The following is a 25,674-nucleotide window of genomic DNA, read 5'->3' on the forward strand; positions in this document are numbered from 1 at the left end:
GGCCGCCACATACAGTGCTCCTCTCACTGACCACCAATGAAAGAGGTGGCCCTTCCAGAAGTGCGGTGGGGGGTGGATAAATGGCCTCAGGGGGCTGCATGCGGCCCGCGGGCCGTAGTTTGGGGACGCCTGCTGTAGAGGATAGATCCGTATCGAAGTTACAGCCTGTCATGACCGTAAGCCCAAATTCGTATTTACTGCTGACCAAAACAGCTTGAAGCATTTTCTACAGACTCATCGTTCCCCTGATGGTGTGTACACCATTAAAAATAGAGTGCAAGTAGATCCCCAAAAGGATGCAGACGTTGGCATTAATCGCAGTGTAGCTCGTACAAGCAATGAAATGCAGATGATCTAAATGTCCCTCAATAGGAGAAAAGTTACATTGTGCTACGTCCAGACTCTGACATTCCATTTGGCTGCTAGAAAGAGCGAGGTGGATGGAGCCTTAGGTTCTGACATGGAAAGAGAACGGAAATACTCTGTGGGGGAAAAGCGCAAGAAAGACAATTCTGCTGGGCTATCTTTTGAAAAAGATCACACAGATATACTTTACATGCCATTCTACATATTGACTGGCACCTAGCCCCCCCCCCCCCAGATGTGTTTGTTTATGTATGTGAAAAAGTCCACACGAGACACTGAACCCAACCCCTGCAAAGGGTCCTGGGAGGGTGGATCTAATTTCATATATTTTGTTACACAAATTTTTTAAACTCAAGAGCACGTTTTCTATCTTTCAATTTTTAAGGAAAAACTGACTTAATAAAAATCACTTCTGATGCTTACTGCATGTACAAGAAGTACGTGCATTCAAGTTTCTCTCTTGTCATCTCCATAAAATATATCTCTTTTCGATCAGCCAGGCACTTTTTAGGTCACGTGAGAGTCCTCACCCTCCCACATGCCACAGAAATTATTCCTCACCCCCCATGCACATGGATTCCAGACATGGCCAGATAGGAATACTCTGGAATCGCTAAAAATGAGCAGAAATCAAATGCTTCAAAAATATATCCAAGCCAGGGTCTGTTCACTATGACATTATTTGGTTTTTTGTCCAATACATCAGCTCTACGCTCCTACACTCTACCTCGGTCACCGCCACAGAGAGGCTATTCTGGTGTCTTTTCCCACAAGTAACTGCTGCTTTCCCTCCCTTCAGCCACGAGAACCTGCGGGATCTCCCGTTTCCCACCGAGAACCACTCTGGGGGCAGCCTCTGCAGAGACCCGGGCTCCCACTGCAGGGGTTTGTGGGTAAGTGAGGACGTCTTCCTAGTCCATCCTCTCGGGTCCAACCAATAATTAAACATTAAAATGTAAAAGCTTGTGACTCACCGGACCTCAGAAAATGCCATGTCAGGTATCTAAGTTCTTCAAAATAGTACAGCATTTTTTTTTTTTAAAGGACACATTCCAATGGCTATTCTAGAAAGACATCAATACAACTGACAGGTCCAGTTCCAGAGACCAGTGATGTAGAAGAAAATATTCTAAAACAGACCCAATAACACTAACAATGGTGAAGACTGGCTTCAATGTTATATTCTTCTTTATACAGTTTCTACAATGGACATATAAACTATGCCATAATTTTTAAAGAGCTTTTAAAAAAAAAAAAAAGACAGTGGTGAAGGCCCACATCAAGCTGACAAACCAGATAAGGGCACCCCTGCTCTGATGTCACCATCACATTCTCCCAGAGAACCTTCTGGAACACTGTTGGCATCCTAGAAATAAGAGGGAGACCTCCCTCATCTCCCTGAGCTGAGTCAACTGCTCACTTTTTTTTTTTTTAAGATTTTTATTTATTGGTTTTAGAGAGAGGAGAAAGGGGAAGGGAGGAACAGAAAGCATCAACTCATAATTGCTTCTCGTATGTGCCTTGACCTGGCAAGCCCAGGGTTCAAACCGGTGACCTCAGCATTCCAGGTCCACGCTTCATGCACTGCGCCACCACAGGCCAGGCCTCACTTTCCCCCGTCACTCTGTTCCGCCACTGTTACCACAGCAAGCGCATTCTTTCTACACTGAAATTCTTGACTTGCGCGTGGCATTTCCCCCCGTTCACCTGTAAGCTCCTCCAGGACCAGGAGAGCAATGAATTGATTTTTGTGACCCCACGATAGTGCCTGACACGTCAGCAGTTTTCAAGTGTCTGGAATGAATGAGAAGCGTGCTCACTGCAAGTTCACTCGCATGTTGAACTAAGCCCCTATGGGAAATGGGTGCTTACTGAAGCCCATCACAGGGGCCCAGGATACGCTTCAGAGGAGCCAAACTCTCATCTGACTGGGCGCAACCCCCCCAACGCCCACATTTTCCAACGTCACCACGGTTAATGAGGGGACCAAGCAGGTAGCCGTCAGTGTGCAAGCAGACCCTGAGCTACCCGGCAACAGAGGAGGAGAGGTCCTTGGCCTGGGCACGAGCCGGAGGCCACGCCCCTTGGACAGAGGTTTCTGTGTTACGGCTGGTGGTGGATTTTCAACAGTGGTGGTGGACACAGGGGTGTCTGTTTTCTTCTCTGTATCTTTCACATGTGATTATGTGTCTTTTGTATGTTTCAGCACTCACTGAAACCATTAAAATAGTTTAAAAGATTTCTTTTTTCTTTCCGTTGATTTAATTTACATACTATACACATTTCCTGTGTTCTAGGCGCTTTGGTTTGGGTGGGTTCAGCAATGAAGAAGTCAGAGTCTGTACCGCAAGGGGTCTGCAGTCAACTCGGGGAGACACCAACACAACACACCAGGACAGTGCCTTAGCCAAGGGCTCCTCGTTTCAGGGAACCCCGAAAAAATGGTCTAGGCACTCGTTCCTACTGCCTCCCGTTCCTCAGGGAGTGAAGGAGAAGCTCAGGACAACCCCTGTGAAAAGGGGAAAACACGTCACAACCTGATGTGCCACTCAAGGCTCTACAGCCAGCACAGCGCTCACAGTGACCAGAAAGCACATCAGGCCACCTCATGCCTCAGAGGGGCCTTTTCCTTTATTTTCCATGCTTCTTCACTTGTGCTTTCTTCTCACCTGGAGAACTTTGCCGCTTCTCATAGGTGGAACTCCATGGTTTAAAAAAAAAACACACAACTTTTAAATGTGAGTCAGCTAAGCTCTGATCACTTAGTCTGCCTGCCCCGTGAAGCCGCCCCCAGGGAGAGAGTGCACATGCCGAATCTGAATCCAGCTCGGGCTGGAAGCCTCCCCTCCATCTGCTTACCACGTGTGTTGGTAGCCATGTCAGCCACTTTCTGAAAGGCGTCCAAGAAGGCAGCTGCTGCTACTACTGTTGTCCTAAAATACAAACAGATGACAAAAGCATGAGGAATGTCTCTCCCTCGCAAATTCATCAGAGCCAAAGGGCTCAAGCCTCGGCTGGGGACGGCAGTTGTCTTCTAGGAGAAACGACCCAACTGGACAAGGGCAGCCCTCGCTCTGTGGACCCACTTCCTCCTCAGGGAGGACTCCTTCTCGTCTTCACAGCACTCTGCCCCGGTACCGTCCAGCTCGTTTGGTGCTAGTCAGTAAATGCTGGCGATTTCTTCCTATCCCGTTTCATCTGGCAGGATACAATTACTACCGGCTGAAATTTCACAAAGGAGGAAAAGACAGGTGTTTCTACCAAAAAGAAAGACGTTATTTTAAAAATACATAAATGATACCAGTAAAATTAATTTTTTAATTTTTTATTTTTTTTGTATTTTTCTGAAGCTGGAAACGGGGAGGCAGTCAGACAGACTCCCACATGTGCCCGACCAGGATCCACCCGGCATGCCCACTAGGGGGTGATGCTCTGCCCATCTGGGGCGTCGCTCTGTTGCGACCAGAGCCATTCTAGCGCCTGAGGCAGAGGCCAAGGAGCCATCCCCAGCGCCCGGGCCATCTTTGCTCCAATGGAGCCTTGGCTGCAGGAGAGGAAGAGAGAGACAGAGAGGAAGGAAAGGGGGAGGGGTGGAGAAGCCGATGGGCGCTTCTCCTGTGTGCCCTGGCCGGGAGTCGAACCCTGGACTTCCGCACGCCAGGCCGATGCTCTACCACTGAGCCAACCGGCCAAGGCCTAAAATTAATTTTGAGTAGGAAAGTAATATATACATGAATCTGGAGAAGGAATCTTGGCGAGAGATCACCTAGTTTAAATGACTCACTTTAGAGATGAAAAAACTGAGACCATAACGACAAGGGGACCTTCAAGCTCACCAGTTCATACCACAGCTGGGACGAGAAGTCCTGGATGACTCCCAGTCCCGTGCTCATCCCACAAGGCAAGAGCCTGGCTATGTGACTTTTCCCTCTAAATCATAATTACGATTTGTGATACTGTTTCTCCAACCTCAGAATGCTATCTCAACTGTAATCTTCTGAATTCCTAAAAGCTAAGGATAGGGAGAAGTGGCTGTACTCATTTGCTGGCCTAGAAATAATTGTGAATTCCTCACACGTTCTTGAGCACTAGAAGATGATGCCCTGAGCATTCTGTGGTCTATTGGTTCCGGGAGCTATGATCCAAGATGTCACTCAGCGACGAACCGTGCCAGGGTGGTGGATGTCCGGAACAAGCCAGCCAGCCCCAGGATTCGCACTTGACAATCGAGCTTTAGCCTGATGCTAATTTCCAAGGATTCCACATATGAATCCAGTCTTTACTGAGTATCCCTAAGAATGAAAGCTGCTGAAGGAAGATGAGAATAACATTATAAGCAGCGGTTCTCAACCTGTGGGTCGCGACCCCGGCGGGGGTCAAACAACCAAAATACAGGGGTCGCCTAAAGCCATCGGGAAAACACAGGGGTCGCCTAAAGCCATCGGAAAAACACAGGGGTCGCGACCCACAGGTTGAGAACCGCTGTTATAAAGGAAAAAGTTCAAAACGGAGAAAAAGCAACGGCCTTTAAATACAAGCAACAATGGCTAGAAAACAAAAGGTTCCCAGCGGTGCTGGGCATGGTCACTGGAACACCTGGGCAAGTCCTTAGAGCCAAACTTCAAAATAAGGCTTGCTATTTCCAGTAGAGCAAGAAAGCATAATGCTTAAAAAGAAATTTTCTAATGACATAAAAAAAAACCAAAATTAAAAAAAACAAAACAACCCACTTCAAAGCATGTGTTTCGATGATCTGACGTCAAATGCGAACCCTGGAAAAGTGAGCTTGATCAAACATCCTAGGATTTATAAATAGCTCACTCTGATTTACAGTTAATATCTGACACCGTGGCTGGATTTATTCTCATTCGAGTCGATGCTGATCATCCAAATTTAATGAGCCCGCTGCAGTGGTGCTTTGCGCATTACACGTCAGCTGGGCTCCACTAAAAATGAGGACGGTGGTCAAGTGCGACAAATTAACAGCTTTTAAACACTGCCTTCCAGTGAGTCACATTTCTCTGCCTGCTGTTGTCACAAGACACCTTAGCCCTCTCAGATGGGGCAGAACAAACATGCAACCACGGGCAGCAGGAGGAAGCGATCCGGCTGAGGACTCCCCAGACTCATCCGCCTCTTCTACGGTCTCATCTTCATCTTTTCCCGAACACAGACAAGATACCATGCGCGTGAGGCCCCCGTAGTGCCTTCTTTAGCAGGCACGACAAAGTAAAGAAATGGCCCTCGCACTCAGGAGACCTAAAATGTTGTTTAAACATATAAAACGTACTTTGTACCAGCCGGGATAAGATAAGATGGCTCTAAGTCTCACTTTGTACGTTTCATCGGTTAATTACTGTCAGCTCTGGCTTCCTCACTGGGAAAAAGGAAAGGGTATCTTTTCCTTGGTCAACCCTGAAAGCTTGCCGGACAATTAAATGAGGCAGATAAGAAAAAGTATGTGTGTGGGTGGGGGGGGTGGTAAATACACGTTTTATTGTTTTACTACAGGAGAACGCCCACAGGACGGAGGCTAACCTATTTGAAATAAATGATAACAGTGGCAGAGATGGGGAGCAGGGGTGAAATAAATAAGGTGCAGGGTCTTGCATTCCTAGCAGAGGAGTTTGGATCCGGTTTGGCGTTAAGTAACCACAATTTTTCGAGCAAAGAAATGGTAAAGGTCTTGCCAGGTGGAGAAGGAGCCCACCGTTTACCCAGAAGCCCACTCCTAGCTCTGGAAATCCCAGGTTCGTGGGTGGGAATCCCGGGCCCCCGGAAGGTGCAGGAATGAAAGGAAAACTGCACCCCTCCCCCTGAGTTCTTCTCTCCTGATTTCCAGGGGAGCCCAGCAACATCCAGTCCCGTGGCCAAAGCTGCGGGCAGTAAGCCCTGGTGTCCACAGGCAAAGCGCCAAGAGCACCATGTCATCCTTCTGTCCTCTCTCCGCCATCCACATAGATTTTGATCCTAAAAAATACCTACCTGCTTTGTTCTCTGGAAAACCAGCCTCCTACATCCAAACCAACCTGTCATCCCCCAAATGCCATGAACAAGAGTCATGAAACTGACCGCTTTTGTAAATGTCCCATCCCTCGTGGAGCACCCACAAAGTGCAAAAGGATGCCTTCTTCCCACTGATGGACGAGCACTTAGGTTTCCCAAGATGTTGATGTATTTTCTATTTCTTACCAGATGATACATGAACAAGCATGAGGCAAGGCACTGACAATAGCCCCTTGGAGCAGAGCAGCACCAAACCTTACTGTTTCTTGAGCAGTCGCATCGAGGCATAATTTGTATACCGTAAAAATTCACCTCTTTACATCTATGAGTCAACAATTTTTTAATAAATTTAGAGTTATGGAACCACCACCACAGTCCAATTTTAGAATATCTCCATCACCCCAAAAAAGATCCCTCATGCCCCATTTGTAGTCAAACTTCTTTTCTATCCCTGACCCCAGGCAACCACAAAATCTACATCTGTCTCTACAGACTTGCTTTTTCTAGACATTTCATGTAAATGGGATTCTACAATAGTCAACACTAAAGTTTCAACTCTTGACAAGAACAGAGTAAGCAGAATGGACTCTGGACCCAAACTCCCTACATTCAAGTCCCTGTGCTTTACCAGCTGTGTGACTTTGGAAAGGTTATTCAGCTTACCTGTGCCTCAGTTTCCTCGTCAGTAAAATGGGGATAGTAACTGTACTTTAGCACTTGGGGTTGTAAGATTTAATTATGTTCACATGCCTGGCACATAGTGAGTGCTCTATACATGCTGCCCATTTTTACTTTACCTGTAATTCCCCATTTAAGTCTCAAAGTTCCTGTGGAAGGAGGCAGAGCAGATGAGTTTAACTTCATATGCGGGATCAGAGGCCAGACCTACGGCTAGTAAGGTGCAATGTTCAAATCAGAACCCATCACATGCTTCGCTATCGGGGACACTTCCCACGTTAACCCCAATCTGCCCCTTGAGGCCTCCCTCTTCCATCCTCCAAGGACACCCATTTTCCTGCAGGCGACATGCTTCTACTTACCGAAGCTGGGACTGTAGTTTTCCTGCTTTGTTTATGAAATCTTCCCAAACTGGATAGCTCCCCTACAACAAAACAAAGCCGTCCATCAGTAAGTCATGCTGCGAGAGACCTCTGATTAAGACAATAGCACAACGCCCAATCTGTGTATGCCCTCTTCCTCTGCAGCCTGTGGTATGCCACCCAGGGTGTACAGCAACGCATCGGCGCAGGACTGGGTTCTAGGGGTCCCCAAACTTTTTACACAGGGGGCCAGTTCACTGTCCCTTAGACCGTTGGAGGGCCAGACTATAAAAAAAAAATATATGAACAAATCCCTATGCACACTGCACATATCTTATTTTAAAGTAAAAAAACAAAACGAGAACAAATACAATATTTAAAATAAAGAACAAGTAAATTTAAATCAACAAACTGATCAGTATTTCAATGGGAACTATGGGCCTGCTTTTGGCTAATGAGATGGTCAATGTGCTCCTCTCACTGACCACCAATGAAAGAGGTGTCCCTTCCGGAAGTGCGGCGGGGGCCGGATAAATGACCTCAGGGGGCCACATGCAGCCCGCGGGCCGTAGTTTGGGGACCCCTGGTTTAGACTGTGCTCCACCCCTGTCATCTAGACCAGCTGCAACATGTTGGGCAGAATCTAATACATCCATTGAGGCATCACTTTCTTGAGTCAATAGATGGTGGGTCCAAGTTCAAGATGTGCAGATATTCAAGTCTCTCTGCCTTGAACCACCTGATCGTGGCCCTGGCTGTTGGCTCTCTTATCCCACACGGCAGGGAAGAGGGAACCAGAGCGACCAGGACTCCTCCCCAGGACAGGTGGCTAATGGGAAGTGTTATTAGGCAATCAGAATCTCCAGGATGGGAAGTTACCTAAATATATATAACAACCCTACTGACGGCTCAAACCCAACATCTATGTACAACATGGCAACAGGTGGTTCCCCAGCACATTTCAGCTAACAGTGAACGCGCTACCCACCCACCCCCGTGGCAGCCTGTATTTGCTACCCTGCCCTATAATTTATATCCATACAGCCCTCATTCGAACTTTCTGGGCAACTGCAGAGTTAAAAGCACTCCTGTTTCCACATGGAAGTCTTTTCAGAGGACTGAGGATGACCACCATATTGACCACAGCTTTCCTTCTTCCAGCCCCCCCACGTGCAATTCTGTTTCCACCTGGGCCCCTGCTTCACAGCGTCCTGGAAACACTCCATCGTGTCTCCCTACTCTTTGTTCTAAGCAAGGTGCTCAGACCCAGATCCAAACCCAAACCTGCAGGTACAATACTGCCACGGCCAAACCAGAGCGGGGCCCGGCACCTTCCTGCACATCAGCATTACACTTATATTGGGATCAAGTAGCCGACCAACCAAGAGGCGATGCAAAACACACCCAGAAAAACAGAAACCATGGTTACAGAAGTGACGGTTGGCACTGAATCATTTAAATAGAGAACTAAGACTAAACACCTTGGGAGTTACGGTAGCAGGGCAGAATGCAAAAGCTATGAACCTTAACATGGGACAAACAACACAGGCCACCTCCTGAATTTGTTGTTAAGGACAGGAGGGGGGGAACTATATCCTGAAGTTAATCATCGCATCTTTCATTATAGAAGCCCAATCAAAGTAGTCTAAGATGGCAACTGAGCTAAAACTTAGTTAATTTCACCATCTTCATGGTTTTAAGAATCTTTATTTTTTCCTTACTTTTAGAGCAGTTTCTCAACCTTGCCACGACCGACACTTTAGGCCAGATAATTCTTTTTTGTAGGAGGCTGTCCTGTGCACTGCAGGACGTCTAACAGTATCCTTGACTTGTGTTCATGAGGTGTCAGTACCATTCACAGACAACCAAGATCTGTGACAACCAAAAATGTCTCCAGACATTGCCAGATGTCCCCTTCCGGGCAAAATGATCCCAGTTAAGACCACTGCTTTAGAGGAATGTCTGGGATTACTCCACACTCCAGTTTCAATTCTTCAGTTAAATGAAAGCAAAATTAAATATAGTAAATATATTTTTATTTTGAAAATATCACACAGAGCACGAACACCCTGTTATGAAAGTGCCCATGTATATATTTCTCTAGCTATCTGAAAATGTACAGAGAGATAGCTGGAAAACTGCCTACCAAATATTAAAAGGGGCTGTTTCTGGGAGCCAAGATTTAGACCAATGTGTTATCTTCTTGTTTGTAGTTTCATCTCTGGCCAGAGTTGGGGTATTTTTTTTTCTTAAGCTGGAAACGGGGAGAGACAGTCAGACAGACTCCCACATGCGCCCGACCAGGATCCACCCGGCACGCCCACCAGGGGGCGATACTCTGCCCCTCCAGGGCGTCGCTCTGTTGCAACCAGAGCCACTCTAGCACCTGGGGCAGTGGCCAAGGAGCCATCCCCAGCGCCCAGGCCATCTTTGCTCCAATGGAGCCTTGGCTGCGGGAGGGGAAGAGAGAGACAGAGAGGAAGGAGAGGAGGAGGGGTGGAGAAGCAGATGGGCGCCTCTCCTGTGTGCCCTGGCCGGGAATCGAACCCGGGACCTCTGCACACCAGGCCGACGCTCTACCACTGAGCCAACCGGCCAGGGCCGAGTTGGGGTATTTTTGTTGTTGCTAGTTTTTAATAAGGTCATGTAGCATTTTCATAAAAACAATAAAAGTCGCTACATGAAAATTTAAGGTCAAATTAGAGGTTCTGGTTACAAGAGCACCATGGATTTACATTCCATCCGAACCCCAAAGTCCCTTGCGCACAAGCTGCTAGACCACATCCATCAGTCTGCACCTGCGCACCTGAGACCTGTGCAGCCCAACTGCAGGCCTCCAGGTTTTCGCAAGCCGCAGTTTGCTCCCACGGGATGCTAAGCTGCACCAGGTCAGGGATCCTGTCTGACTGGTTCCTGGCAGAGGCCCTTAGGCAGCTACACCTAAGCTACTGACACCAATATGCATGCACAGGTCTTCTCGCCACTCCATCTTTGTGCCCCGGGGGCGGTTCTTCAACCCAAGAGCCGCAGCTTTATTTTAACTTAAGTTGAATGAAACCTTGCAAGAACTCAGGCTCCCATCATTCCAGGCCCACCAAGACATTGCGGGGAACTCTAACTATAACACCTGGTCTGTTTACCATTTACCAAGTCCAGGTAGGAACACCCCATCTACATCTACACCCAAACAATGAAAGAGGTCAGGGCCAAGATCAGAGTCCACTGATTGGCCAGTAGAGATCTCTGTCCACATGGGCATCAGTGAGCATCCTGAAGACCACAGAGTTCAACCAACCACCGGTAACCTCATCTGGTTCAACCAACCACCGGTAACCCTCTTTCTGATCCACTAGACAGTATGAGAAGCTTTTGGAAAAGCCTGTATTCAGACCCACTGACCACCAACTTCCAGCCAAAGGTACCATCCCCTGTCATCTACACAAAGGAGGACCTGAGAGCTCCTCCTTCCCCTCCCCAGTACCAAGCACGCCCACACAGGGAGCCCTGGAAGAAGGTCTCTAAGACGATCCATAATATTTCTTCAGAACAAGAGTAGGCACTCTCACTGAGAACACGCCAGGATGGCGAGGGACCTCTACAGGGAGCTCCAAGCCCTGAGTTCTAGCCGGGGTCCTGCCAGTCAAGGATTGGCCCGAGTCATTTATACCTCTTGGGGCCAGTTCCTTATACTGATAAATAATAATAGAAAACAATTCCATCGCCATTGCTGAACCCTGACATCACTGAAACACTGACGGATGCGGGAAAGGCATACAGAACCCAAATTCGGGAGTTCAGTCTCCTGGACTGAATCTTAACTTTACCGTTCACAAGGGGACATTGGGCAAGTCGCTCGACCTCTGCAGGAGGACCGTCATGACTTCACAGAGTGGGTGTGAGGAGTGACAAGGTCAGACGGAAAGGGGCTCAGTATGGGCTCAGTATACATTGGAGGACGGACCCAAGCGTCTCTCCGGCCGCTGGGAGAGCAGCTAAACACTGTGTAAATCAGACGGTCCATCCGGGCCGGAATCCCTCCTTCTCGCCGTGGCACAGGCGCACCTCCCGGCTTGTTGCCACGGTGCCAGCGGGGGCAGACCGAGGCAGCCGAGTGCACGGTGTCAGACGTCTCTGCCACTCCGGAGTCGATGGCAGGTAGTACTCCAACCCGAGATGAATGTGCCTGAAAACGACGGCTCGCACCTCTTCAAACACAACGTGTCTGCCCCCACTTGGGGCTTCTTTCCAGTCTTTACCAAATTAGCAACCAAGGGAGGGTCCCCTCTCCAGGGAAGGGGCACGGCAGGCAACCCACACCCACGAACGCCCACGCTGCCAGCAGAAGCCTGCCAAGAGTGGCACTCTCCTGCCTTCATGATACTTGACAGTCTTTCAAAGTGTCAGGCCTACCTCTTTCAGAAAATCTGTAATTTAATGGATTCTAAAAAAAAAAAAAAAAAAAAAAAAAAATGAACTTCTAAGAACACAGACAAAAACCTCCTTGTTTAAGGGGAAAAAAAAGTTTTTAAGTGTGTAAATGTTATTAAAATTCAAAGGCGGCCCTAGCCGGTTGGCTCAGTGGTAGAATGTCAGCCCGGCATGTGGAAGTCCCAGGTTCGATTCCCAGCCACGGTACACAGGAGAAGCGCCCATCTGCTTTTCCACCCTTCCTCCTCTACTTTCTCTCTCTTCCCCTCCCACAGTCATGGCTCCACTGGAGCAAAGTTGGCCCGGGCGCTGAGGACGGCTCCATGGCCTCCGCCTCAGGCACTAGAATGGCTCTGGTCGCATGGAGCCCTAATGCCCCAGATGGGCAGAGCATCGCCCCCATGTGGGCATGCCAAGTGGATCCTGGTAGGGCTCATGCAGGAGTCTGTCTGACTGCCTCCCCACTTCTAACTTCAGAAAAAATACAAAAGAAAAAAAAAATCAAAGGCAAGGTGATTTGGGTTGTTCTAGATTTTTTTTTTTTAAGTTTCTAAGTTTCTACCCATCTCAAATTAGTTTTACTACAAAAAAACAAAACATGGAGGAAGGGAGAAAAAGGGAGCACAGCCACAGATTTTCCTAGACTACCAGACATAGTAAAGGAAAACAGGCTCAAATCCTAAAGGAAAACTTGCCAGGCAGAACCCTGGGTGCCCTGAAGACCCGTTTAGAAACTAATTCCAATAGTCCCGCACGCCCACCCGCCATGCGGCCTCAGAGCTATGAGCGGGGTCTCAACACAGACCCCATTGCGGGGCTCGCCACAGTACACAGCAAGATGTCCTAACTTTTCAGACAGACCCAAAGCCAAGAAAACGAAACTGTCAAGCACCCAGGTCCTGTCAAGGCCAAAGTCACAGGCAAAGGGAGAAAAACTCTTCTCCCCTGGGACTACTGAATTTCTGTGCAGAGGAGAGCAGGCAGGTTTTGAACCCTCAGCAGTTTGTTAAAAATGGAACTCAAATCATACCGGGTGCAGAGAGACAGGAAAAGCCCCGTTAGGGAAACAGGAAGAGAAAGCGGGTTTGTTTACAAGCATGTAGAGGAGTCCCTTCATCAAGATGCATGACTGTCCCCACGTCCTACAAGGGGGGTGGGGGGGGCTTCCCTGAAGACAGGCCCTGACTCACAACCCAGCAGCCACCAGGCACCACGCCCACAGAGCACACATGCCACCCCTGACGGCTGTCCTCTCTCCTGACCTCCACGGGGTTGGACAGTCTCGAGAGCTCCTGCTCAGCTGTCACCACCCAGCTCAAATGTCACCTCTCACAGAGCATTCTCAGACGCACCTGCTTCTCTCACACCGTGCAATTCACCATGAGCCCAGGTCTCCCCCCCTAAACTGGGGACTGAGGAACCAAGGAAGGAAGAGCATTTCCAGTAAGACGGACAGCTGGGCAAAGCAGAAATGACCCCAGTAAGAGGGTCCAGCTAGGTGCCGAGAGGGTCCAGCAGGAGGGAAAACAGGGAGGCAGAGAGGACCCTAGCGGGCTCTGTCTCAAGGACACTGGAGTGGAGTATTTATGCCGGGGAGAAGCAGGAGATGGGCGGGGCGGACAGGGTGACCATGAGCAGCCTTCAAGGGCGAGGTCCACAGCTGACCACACATGGGACAGCAGAGGAGGACCAGGCGGCCTTCACTTAGATGGCGAGTGACAGAGATCTCAAACCAGCCAGGTGACAAGAGAACCTGGCTAAGGGGTCCAACCTAGCCCTTGGGTAGTGGGGAGAACAGTCATTTTCTTAGTTCTTAGGAAAAAGGCCCATCGGACTGTCAACTCCTTAAGAGTTTGGTGGCCAACTAAACAACTAAGTGAGCTAGCTGGCTTCCCCACCCCAGTCCTCAAGGTTGAGCTCTGAGCATACCCCTGGGTCTTTCTCCTCTTGCTGCTCTTGCCCCACAGCCAGAAGGCGGGACAGGCCCCTTGCCTTGCACAGGGCACAGGGCTCGGCCAGTGGCCATCCTGGCTTGGGGTTCTGTTTTGCTCTGTTTTGTTTTGTATCAAACAGAATCCCAGGATGGCATCCCACACATGGAGGAGAAGAATAAACATGCAATTCATGCGCACGGCTGGTTAATGCGCACCATAAATAATGCAGGGACGGCCTCTCCCAGCCCTGCCCGTTGTGACAGCGGAACCTCAGGGGACAGCTGAGGGAACCAGACACCCGTGCACCACACAGGGAACACGGAGGGGGCCAGGGGCCACGGCTGGAGAAGGGGCGACTTCAGAGGAGTCGGAGGTATGGAGAAGACTCAGCCGAAAGAGTTCAGCTTAGCTGGGAATCAAACGGGCCAGCAGGGGACAGGCTATAGAGAACCGGTTCCAGCTCAAAGACCTCTGTCCTGTCCGCGGTTCCAGACAAAGGCTGGCTCACCGGTGGTCACAGCTGACGAGGACTCAAGTCATGGGTATATGACTGGCTGGCCCCCTCTCAGGCTCCTCTTTCCACCCTGACAAGCATCACTGTCACCACAATCACCAAGCAGCACCATTTTGTAAACAGTTGCTAGGTGCCAGGTACTTACAACAGCATTTCTCAAACCTGGGGACCTTGCAGAAAGACAAGTTCTGACTCCCTGGGTCTGAGGTGAAGCCTGGATGTTGCATGTTTAATCGAAATGATGTCATAGCCCCCAGACCTCACTCTGAGGAGCACGGCTTGATGGGTCCTCTTGTTACGGCTCAGAACTCCTCCATGAGGCAGGAACCGCTATTGTTTCCCAGCCAAGGACACTGGGGACCAGAGAGGTTGTATGCACTGGCCTAGGATGAAATTTAATCACAGATCTGCTCAACTTTGTGGCCCAAGTGCCACCCGGATTCTGGGAAACGCAAGCAGCAAGATGGAGAGGTCCGGCCTCCTGGTTCCGCCTCAGGGCTACAGAAAGCCACTCAGCAGGCAGGCTGGGTCCTGCTTGATACTGGGGTCCCATAGGGGCCCAGAGACAGCAGCAGGGAGAGGGCTCCCTGAACACATAACCCCCAATTACAACGGCAGTGCCCCGGGGGAGCTGTGCTGTCACCCTACAAATGGTCAGGATCCTCCACCAAGTGAAAAAGAAAACACAAAACAAAGAAAAACCCTTTGTGCAGAAATAGGTCTCCTAGGAACGTACTGGAAACGGTCACAGTTGCTGTCCTTAGTGCTATCGTTACAGGTAATTTGATCACATCTTCAGGTTTTCTATGGATACAGGAACCAACCTGCTGCTGCTACCAGGAGACAGGCCAGCCTGTCTGAAGCGTCTCCCTAGGTGGCTGCCGCCACCAGCTCCCTCCCGGTGGGTCTGTGGGAACCTGGGCGGGGTGGGTGTGAGGAGCGCTGCCCCCAGCATCGTCCCCTTCTTCTGCTGGGCACACCCCTTGGGGAGCTCAGGCTTTTTGGGAAATGAAAAGCTAAACCTCAAGAGGAAGCTTCTGACCTCGACAGGACCGCCTCTGGACTCCCTGCTCCTTTAAGTGCGAGCCAGGGATCTGCGGCTTCCAGAAGTGGGTGTGCAGGATGAAGGACGGGGCCCGTGACTGCCTGTCACAGCTCTGTCCCCAAAACCACCCTTCCCCACCCCATCCTGCAGGATGAAGGACTCCCCAGATCCTTAGATAAAAGGCACTGTGTAAGCCCATCCATCATGAAAACCATTGCTAGGCTTTTATTCTCTGGTTGGAGCTTGCCTAATCTACTAATTATCCCCGTCCGTCAAGTGGATGACAGCCTTGCAGATAATCAATGGTTGCTTCCTCGCACGCCCACCCTCACCCACTCGCCCAAGCTCACCAGCAATAAATACGCCTATAAAGAAGAAGTCTGAGCCGCAAACGGTGCTCCCTCCGTCCAGGCACCCCCCATACGCTGCTCCATTTGTAACTATCACACCCTAATTCAGTTAAGGACATCAAGCTTTTTCTTCGCCCTGTGTTGAGGTTTCAGGTCCAGAATGCCTGTTTTCTGACATAGGGGTAGGTCTTCCCTTGACATTAAATGTGTGTGTGTGTGTGTGTGTGTGTGTGTGTGTGTGTGTGTGTGTGTGTGTACTGTATCTTCAGAGAAATATTCTTTTTTTTTAAGTTTCCACCAAGGAGCATTCCTTTATTTTACCCTGAGCCTTCCAGTAGAAGAGCCCCTGGCCATGTGGACTTGCATAAATTTAAATTGATTACAATTAAATAAAATGAAACACGCCAGTGCTCAATAGCCACATGTGGCCAATGGCTCCAGTCCTGGACCGTGAAGATATAAAACACTTCCACCGTCACGGAAAAGTCTACACACTATAGCGTCAGCCCTGATATGACAGCGTCACCTGGGAATCTCAGGAGTTTTGGGTGCAGCAAGGTTGCTGGTTCTATCTTTTCATTTTTTTTCTTTTTTTTTTCTTTTTTTTATTTATTAATTTCGGTGAGAGAGGAAGAGGGAGAGAGCGAGAGAGAGAGAGAGAGAGAGAGAGACAGGAACATCGAGCTGTGCCTGCATGTGCCCTGACCAGGGATCGAACCGGCAACCTCCGCAATTTGGGATGACGGACGTGCCAGCCGACCAAGCTATCTGGCCAGGGCTCTGGTTTTATCTTTTAACTTTTGCCAAAACTGGTGTGTGTGCCATGCTCTACATTTCTTTGAAAATAAAATCCCTCTTCTTTTCCATTCTCCAAATTTATCTTCCCTCTCTCCACTCCACCGCCATCTTTACGGCCATGAAATGTTCTCTAGTATTTCAGGTAGTCATCTGGAGCCATCCAGGGGTCCAAGTTCATTGCAGGGTCATCCCCAAGCACACCATCTCAACAGGCAAAGTATCACCTGTTAGGGGGCCTGCTGGATGGGTCCCTGCCGGGGCGCATGCGAGAGCCTGTCTCTCTGCCTCCCTTCCTCCCTGCCTCTCACTTACTAAAAATAAATAAATAAATAAATAAATTGCATGTATCTTATTTTCTTCAATTTAGTAGAGTGGAGCTAATAGGAAAAACCTCAGAGGCTTTACATTTCAAAGATTTTATATGTTTCTGTATCTTAAAAATGCAAGGAAAGATGTCTCTAGAACTGAAAATTTAGGTATATATGTATGTATACATACATACATAAAATGTAAAATGTTGGCCAAATAATTTTGTAAATATGATTTTTATTCTTGTGTGTGATTTACAGTGAGGGCCAGACAACACCAGCTAGGGTTAGGGGGTCAGGGGGTTAGAGGGTTAGGGAGTTAGGGGGTTAAGGTTAGGGTTAGGGTGGAATAGCCCCTTCCACTCCCCTTTTCTTTTCAATTTTTAAACATGTACTTGAGAGGGTACATACATAGGGACTGCACAATCACCCTAGGAGGGCAGGGGTCAGAACAGGCACCGAGCACTTCCCTTTCTCCCCGGGAGAGGAGAGCAAAGGCACAGAAAGCTGAAGTCATTTCCTAAAGGTCAAGGAAGGATTTGCCCTCATACCTAATTAACTTCACACGCCACTCCCTAGTCTACCCAGTTCTTTGGAAAACAAAGTTGTTCTTCCTCTGATAGTCACAGGCTTCGCACACAACTGCTCAAATGTCACCTCTTCTGGGAGGCCTTCCCTGACCACCCTGGTTCAAAACGGCAACACTGCCGCCACGTTAGGGTTTCCCCCTTGCACGTAATCCTTCTGACCTACAGGAGAAGTGACTTAGCTTGTCCATCCCCACTCTACTGGAATGTAAATTCCAGCAGGAGGGCGGGAAGGTGTGTCCACTTCACCTACTGTTGTAGTCGCACTACTTAGCAGGGAACCTGGCACACAGTGGGTCCTCAAATTCCTCTCCACGACATGAATTAGCTCAGGCATACAAAACAAAGCAACACCACACAGCCACTGAAACTGACACGCCTTGTTAAGGAAGGAAGCCCCCACACACACTTGAACCAAGAAGCTTCAAGAACATTTTATGTTTTTAGACCAAGCATTCAGAGAGATTTTGTGAAGGACACCTTTGTAATTGTATGACTTGTACTGTTACTGTAATGTACTTCATTCCCTGCGTTGGAATGCCTGTGGTGTAGACAGCAAAGCAAGCAAAAGGGGTGAAATGCTAGCCAAATAATTTTGTAAATTTGATTTTTATTCTTGTGTGTGATTTACAATGAGGGCCAGGCAACACCAACTAAAAATGGTCAGTGAAGTTACAGATTGCCTTCCTGCTTGGGAAGGGCTATTTTGCTAATGGAGAGGTTTTCATACTAGAAAGTTGGAGAGAAGGAAGGAAGGAGAAATCAGCAACCTCCCTCCCCCCATTCACTGGGGAGGAAGAGAGCAATGAGGAACGCAGGGGGGAAGGGAGGTCTGAACAGCCCCTTCCACTCCCCTTTTCTTTTCCGTTTTTAAGACCTTAATGGGTGGTTTCCAACGCTTATTCTCTGACATCACTTAACCCTCCCCCCATCCTGAAGTCATACACGTGTGATTGATGAGTATACCTCTAGACAGAGGGTTCACGAGACCCTTGTATGTGAACTTGTGTTCTGAAAAGGGTATATATGATGTAAAAAATCTAATTTCGGGGAGCACGTCTTTGGAGTCACTAGCCGCATGCTCCACCGGCTTTTTTTTTTTTTTTTTTAATAAATTCTCTTTTCCTCTTATAAAGTTATCTGAGTGTCTGTCCTCTGTTGGGTGGCTTTCCTGCAACACTGTAATGACGCATACGGAAAGGCAGCATGGTGAAAAGGTGAGCGGCAAAAAGAGATTTCTAGCACAGCACAGAGCGCGTGAACCTTCATCTAAAACGTGTGCGCATAACCCACTTTGTGACCGAGTGGGTAAGGGTGACTTTCTACTACTTGCATAATCTTTGAGGAGTAATCCCTCGTGAAATGCTCTCAAAACATTTGCTAATTTATTTTTAGGAAAAAGCTTCCTTCTCGGTGGCTTAATTAGGGTGTCCCTAATTAAGGCCAGCCCGACATCAAGGAGGCCAGGTTCCAGGGGACCTTGGCTCCAGGTTACTTCTGGTTGGGAGATGACCTCAGTGCCTCCAGGAGGGGCCCCGCCTTCCAGGGCTCAGACGCCAGAGGCCGGGCCATCAGCTAGCTACTCCTGGCTCTGCTCCCCGCTACTTGCTTCCTATTGGGGTGCCTCATCCAATTATTCAGGCCCAGATCACATCCTGCTGGAGAGCTGGCTTTGAAGGTTCAGTAAACAATCACTTCAAACAAAGAGCGACCATTAAACCGAACTCAAAGACTTCCTGAATGGCTGCTGCTCTCTGTCCGCGGGAGGCACGCTCACGCAGGAGGACTGGGCGCTGAGGTCTGTCTCCCCGGGGCACTAAGCTCGGAGCAGGTCAGCCTCCCACGGCAAATACCCCCCCTTCCTGTTTAGCACTCAGTCACAGCTGGTTACTGGGGTGACCCTGACAGAGGGGGTTTCTCCTGCAAAACAAACATGTGTCATGTGGTTGTCACCCTGGACAACCAGGGCAGGCCCTTAGATCTCACACCCTAACCGCTCCCCACAGACTTCCCTCTGCTGACAAGTGAGAGGCACTCTCCAGGTGAGTCAACTGCCCAACAGTGTCATGTCACTGGCTGGGTCATACTTCTCCTCAAATAGAGTGAGGAACCTTAAGCTTCTTGAAGCAGCTCAGAGAATAGCCTAAGTTGTTAGGCTTTGTCTGGTTCATCCTGAGTCCTCAAGGTATTGCTGGAATAATCAGCAAAGAGACTGATGAAATACACCCATGGGTTCTGGCTGGTTGGCTCAGTGGATAGAGCGTTGGCCCAGCACGTGGACATCCCCGGCTCAATCCCCACTCAGGGCACACGTGAAAAGTGACCATCTGCTTCTCTTCCCCTCCCCTTTCACTCTCTCTTCTCCTCCTGCAGACAGTGGCTCAACTGGTCCAAGCATCGGCCCCGGGCACTGAGGGATAGCTCGGTTGGTCCAAGGGTCAGCCCCTGATGGGAGTTGCCAGGTAGATCCCTGCTGGGGTGCATGCAGGAAGGTCTATCTCTCTATCTCCCCTCCTCTCACTTAAAATAAATTCATAAATAAAATAATAATAATAAAAAGAAATGCTTGTGAAATAACGAAAATAAAACTCAGCTCTCAGCTTGGTTGTCACTTGCACGAAAAGCTTCCCCTGACTCTGCCCCCCCCCCATACCAGGTCCTTCCCAGGACCCCCAGTACACGTCTCACTGACACCTGTCGTGGTGCTCATCACACTGGTGGCTATTCCCCGTCTGTCCCTCTTGTAGACTAAACAACTCTAGGGGAAGGACTGTGTGTGTCTCGCCCACAGGTGCACCTCCACCACCGGGCACCGCCTGGAACACAGTGGGCACGCCATCACTTCTTTTGAAGACACGTAATGTGTTCCTGCAAATTATTTAGATGCTTAGAAAACATTTCACTTTTGTCCCTATCGCATTATCAAAGCAGAGACAGAGGTTCCTTGTACGTTCTGGACCACCGCCTGCCGCTATCGGCAGGGTTCTCTGCTAGAACGACCAGGGTGGCTCAGACAGATACGCGGAGGGGCATTTTATTTAGCAATTACTTCATGCTAAGCCCTTTACAGAGCCTTTCTCATTTAAGCCTCAACAGCTGTAAGAGGGCAGTGATTACCCCCTTCATCTTACGAACAGGAAACTCAAGGCTCGGGAGGTGGTGTAACTTGCCCAGAGCCGTAGAAGTGGCAGAGTCCGCGTCAAAGGCCAAGGGCAACCACTAAAGATAGACTCCAGGTAGAACCACCACAGAACGTGGTAAGTCCCCAAGGGGAACTTATCTGGCCTGGTGGAAAGAAGAGGGACCAGAAACTATACAACTTTCTGGTGAGGCCTTGAAGGATGAGAAAGATTTCATGGGGCAACCATGGCAGAGTGGGTCCTCCCAGTGGGCAGACAGCCAGAACACAGAACACAGGATATGATCAAAGAAGCCAGGAAATCCAGGTTGGGGGGCACTGGGCACTGAGTGAGGACCAAACCACGGGGGTCCTTGAGTGCCAGGCTAAGGTAAGGCAGGTGGGGCTGCGTTCAGGAGAACCCAAATACGGCCCAGTCTTAGAAAGGGACAGAAGCTTCAGGAAGAAGGTGTTGCTGCAGGACAGGCTAGAGGCAAACAAGGCCACCTGTCCTGGTGGTCACTCCAAAAAAAGAAGAGATTCAAATAACGTAGACAGAAAAAGCTGGCCCTTACAAACAACTCCTCTCTCTCCTTACCGTGGTGTAAACATCTCTAAAAACAAATTTTTTTTTTTAAGCATTAAATTCAATGCCCTGGGGACCTCAGCCAGGCACCCAGTCCTCCTCCCTTCATAGACTGACAGTGGGTTTGCAAATACAGAAATGCAAATAGGCTGAGCCAGATGAGGTTATAATGAACTCGGGAGTGAAGTACTAGCAGGCTAAAAACGCAGCTTCCCCATTTCCTGAAACTTCACTGCAAGCTCAGTGCCGCTGGGCGAGGGGGGGGGCACCGTCTGCTCTAAGAAGCTGTGGCCACTTCGACACTGAATTGAAGAAGTCAGAATTCTTCATTCCTCATTCTATAAGACGGAATAATAATGGCAGCCACCATCTGAGTGGCACCATATGAGCCCCTTCACAAGCATCATTCCATTCCAGAATCTTTGCGACAACCCTTTAAGGTGGGTACTCCACTAGACCCATTTCACAGAACAGGAAAATGGGGCTTAGAGAGACAAAGTAACTTGCCACAGGTTTTAAATCAGATCTCTTGTACTCCCAGGTCAGCAGTGGCTCCAGAATTTCTAAAGGAGGGAGGGGTTTAGGGGCAATGATGTGGCCGGAAGGAAGTAGAAAGCCAGCACAATATGTTTACTTAGATACTATGTGACAGGTCTGCACTGTCCAATATGGTGGCCACTAGAACACATATGGCTAAACTTAAACATATTAAGAGTGAGTTAAAATTTAAAAATCAGTTCGTTGGTCACAATGGCCACACTTCAAGTGCTCAACAGTCACATGTGGCTAGTGGCTGCTATAATTGACAATTTCCATTCCTGCAAAACATCATATTGGACAGGACTATTATATATCAATTAACGCAGCCAAATATTCTAAACGTGCTTTTATTCTGTTGCTATTTTTATATTTCAATGTATTTACCTTAATGTCATGTCACACTAAATTTATTTTTATTCGGATTTGCGGTAAAGCGCACACACCCTGGACTGTCAGAAAGACGGACAAGTGGCCCTAGAGCAAATGAAGCCGGAAACATCGCTGGAGGCAAACATGACAAGACTGGAGCTGTCCTCCTTTGGGCACGTCCAGAGAAGGCAGGGTTCTCTGGGAAAGACAGTAACTAACGCTGGGAAAGTCAAAGGCAGCAGAAGGGGAAGACCCAACGGGAGCCGGATCGACTCCCCGGAGGAAGCCATTGACATGTGTCTACAGGAGCCGAGCAGGCTGGGAGGACAGGGCTTCCCCCATTCACAGGGTCGCCAGGAGACGGAGCTGACTCAAAGGCACACGACCCACACACGTATCATAAAATTGACCATCTTGACCTAATTACTAGGTGTACGGTTCAGTAGGGTTAATTAAGCACATTCACATTGCTGTACGACCATCTAACAATGCTTTTACTTCGATTTAGGTAAGGTTGAGAAAATCCTTCGACAGCAGTGAATCTGTGCAGCTCAATGGTTCTCAAGCTCTGGCTGCGTATTGGAGTTACTCGGGGGTGCTTTTAAAAATCCTGGTGCCCACCATGCACCCCAGAGGCACTGATTCAGACCCTCTGGGGAGTAGGGTCCACGCATGCATCAGTCTTATGGCTCCTGGGAATGCAATGCACCTGTCCCTGTAGCCACGCCCACTCTACCAAAGGGGCACACCCGCCCAGAACCAGCCCCTCTAGCCAGATGCACCCCTCTGGAGACCCTTGTCGCATGGGAGGTGGCAGGAAGGGGAGTCCTGGGCAAAACCTACTGTCCGCCTCCACGAGGCCGCAGATGCTGCACCAGCTAATACTTTCACTGCTGGCCAAATTCTTTGAGGGAAAGAAAGCAAATAAAAAGACACGGAGCTCAAAAGGCACTCAACTGATTTTTTTTTCACCCACTTAAACTAGACAGGAAAAGCAAAACCACTTAGAAACTATGACCAAGGCCATGTGTGCCAAAAGTGAGCCCAGGAAGGAGGTTTTTGGGCGACCCCATCCACTCCTCCAAACGCAGGCTCGTCTCGTCACGGCTCTACCGACTCCCCCCAAACTGGAGGGCGACCGGGACGTAATCAAATACAGAAAGCTCTTTTACAAGAGAGTTCCAGCGCTGGACATAAAATGAGTTCAAGGTAAGGAGTTCTCTTTAAGGCGCCATTTGAACTTTGGGTGAACTTATTCAATTCATATAATTAGGAGGGGCTGTCAGGCTTGCACAGTCACCCGGCCTCAGGGACCAACATATAAATGCAGCCCTCTGGCCGTCATGGAGGCACTTTGGGGACAAGGACAGGAGCCAAGGGTGACCGCCAGAGCCCGGGCCAAAGAATCCTTTCCCCCTGCACACCCAGGGAAGGAAGAGGAAAGGAGAATGCCAAGTGATCTGTTAGGAAAGACTGGTAAAGGGGAGAAGGAAGGGAGCCACAGTACATAGATCCATCATAAATGAAATGACTTCCACAAGAGTGACAGCAGATGGGAGCCGCCCTCCCCACAACCAAACTCGCAGCATCTCGGCTCAGGCACACACACACCTCCACGCTGGGTCTGGGCTGGAGCCACGGAGACAACACCCCACTCCTTCCTTGAGCCTCTTGTAGTGAAGTCAGTCAACTGACTTTCCACCCACAGTCCCTTCCAAGCCACCGTTCCCCGAGACAAACAGGCAATGGGCCCTGGCCTCCCTTTTTCACTAAGGCAAGTGAAATGCGGTCTTCTGGAAATAAATCCGCACCCCCACCACCCCCACCATCACCACCATCACCACCATCACCATAGGCATGTTCTAAAGAGCTCCAGTTTTAGGATCAAATAGGACAAGGTCCAAATACCAGCCCACCTCACCAAGGCCTTAGACGAGTTACTGACTCTCTCCCCAGGCCTCAGTGTTCTCTTCTGTAAAGTGGGGTTGATGTGAGAATGACAAGAACCCACGCACACCAAACACTTAGCACAATGCCTGGCACATCATAGGTGCTCACCAATCCCCCCCCCCCTGTTCACCACATGCAGTCAATACGGAGCACCTCCTTACTAAGAACGGGCAGCACGGCAGGGCACCTTAGGTTGGGAAGCAGTCGATGTCACAGCCCCATGCTAAGGCCCTCCCTGGGCTGAGAAGTGGGGCACATTGATGATGGTGGGCAGCTCTGGAATCTACACTGGGTGGGTTTGGGTTTAGCTTGTTGGGTGTTTTTGTGCTTATGTGTGTGGCACATACTCTGATGCAATCTTCCGGAGTCTCCAGCTAATTCAAGGGAGAACCCTGGCAATCAAATAAAACGAGCCTCCTCAATGTTCGGCCAATTAATTTACTCCGTTTGTCTCTCTGGTTTGCTACTTAATAAGGCCATATCAGCCGTGCCATCTGCAAATCTGAGCTAAACTGCTTAAGGCATCAGCTCCCTTTAAGGAGCCCCAAATATGCCTTGTCTGATGTCCTGGGCAGCTAAATCTGTCCTCTGGCTCTCGCTTGGTTTGGGGAGAGAAGTATTTCTTTGTTTTTGTAAAGGTGTGGGTTTTAGGGGAAAGTGTCCTGAAGGCAGTTCCAAGAAATATTATTGTACTTGAAATGATCTCGTTTTTCCCTACCCTATTTTGAACATCTAAAGAATCCTGCCAGTTCCTACCTATCTCTGGAAAGATGGAAAAAAACCCAGATGAAAATAATAGATAAAGAGATCAATAGTTTCAACCTTTTCACCCTCCCAAGCATTTTCACAACGTCCAAAAAGCCAGCCACGTTGACAGATAACATTTTAGCTTTCTCCTTCTCCCTACCCCCAAGATGCAAAGGAAGAGTTCAGAGGCCAAGAGGTCAGCAGCTGGTATCATACACGTGGGACAGACCTACACTGAAAACTGTCCGATGTCCATCGGATCTTTACTTACTGAAACCATAGCGTGAAACTTGGTGCTTACAACTCTGTTGATGCTTTAATAAATACTACAGAATTTGGGGTACGTGTTCCTCGCATGAGAACCGAGTGATATCTGAACCAGTCAACAGGCAAACTCAGCATACCTTCCATGCAAACCATGATCTGGTACCTTCTCTCTGCGTTTGGGGTGTTGCTAACTGCGGAATTTCAGAACCTCAAGCAACTAGTTCTAAATTAGTAAAATATGGCGTAAGAGGGGTTTTTCCCACAGACACACTCAAGCCAAAATTAAAAACAAACAAAACAAAAAACTATTTCTTTCCAAACCTGGACCACAAGATTTGCACCTAAAGAAAACAAAAAAGATTGATCTCCGTAGGATAGGCCCAAGTCTGGGCACCCATTCTGGGCAGTTCCCTACTGCTAGTTTTATGACATCTTTACTTCAACTTTTCCCAGAGGCCCAAACAGAGGAAACTGTAAAACCCGGACAAACATTGCCATTTGCTAAGAGAATAGCCAACACGGGGCCCATCTGTACTTTACAAGGGCTTTGCTTGTCCTGCGCTCGTGTGTCACCGTTTACAGAGTGGCCCGCCTCCCTCGGAGCACCTGGCCACGGGAAGAGGCCTTGGCAGGGTTTCTAATATCTTTCTAAAGAAAACATTTCTTGGGAAGAGTCACAGGAAGTCCTGCAGGGACTGACTGACACCTTTCCCCAGGCCGG

General features: G+C 49.0%; 1 protein-coding gene across 5 annotated transcripts in view; it reads right to left on the reverse strand.

Moving 5' to 3' along the window:
* MTSS1 (MTSS I-BAR domain containing 1) overlaps positions 1-25,674 on the reverse strand; it is a 152,134-nt gene that overhangs the window by 121,183 nt on the left and 5,277 nt on the right. For all 5 annotated transcript variants that reach the window (XM_066379477.1, XM_066379479.1, XM_066379483.1 and 2 more), the window contains 2 exons: positions 7,413-7,474; positions 3,226-3,299 (listed from right to left, as the gene is read on the reverse strand). In XM_066379477.1, coding sequence (XP_066235574.1) covers positions 3,226-3,299; positions 7,413-7,474 — 136 coding nt within the window. The remainder of the gene's footprint in view (positions 1-3,225; positions 3,300-7,412; positions 7,475-25,674) is intronic.

This window comes from Saccopteryx leptura, chromosome 3, assembly GCF_036850995.1.
Source record: "Saccopteryx leptura isolate mSacLep1 chromosome 3, mSacLep1_pri_phased_curated, whole genome shotgun sequence".
NCBI classification, from domain to species: domain Eukaryota; kingdom Metazoa; phylum Chordata; class Mammalia; order Chiroptera; family Emballonuridae; genus Saccopteryx; species Saccopteryx leptura.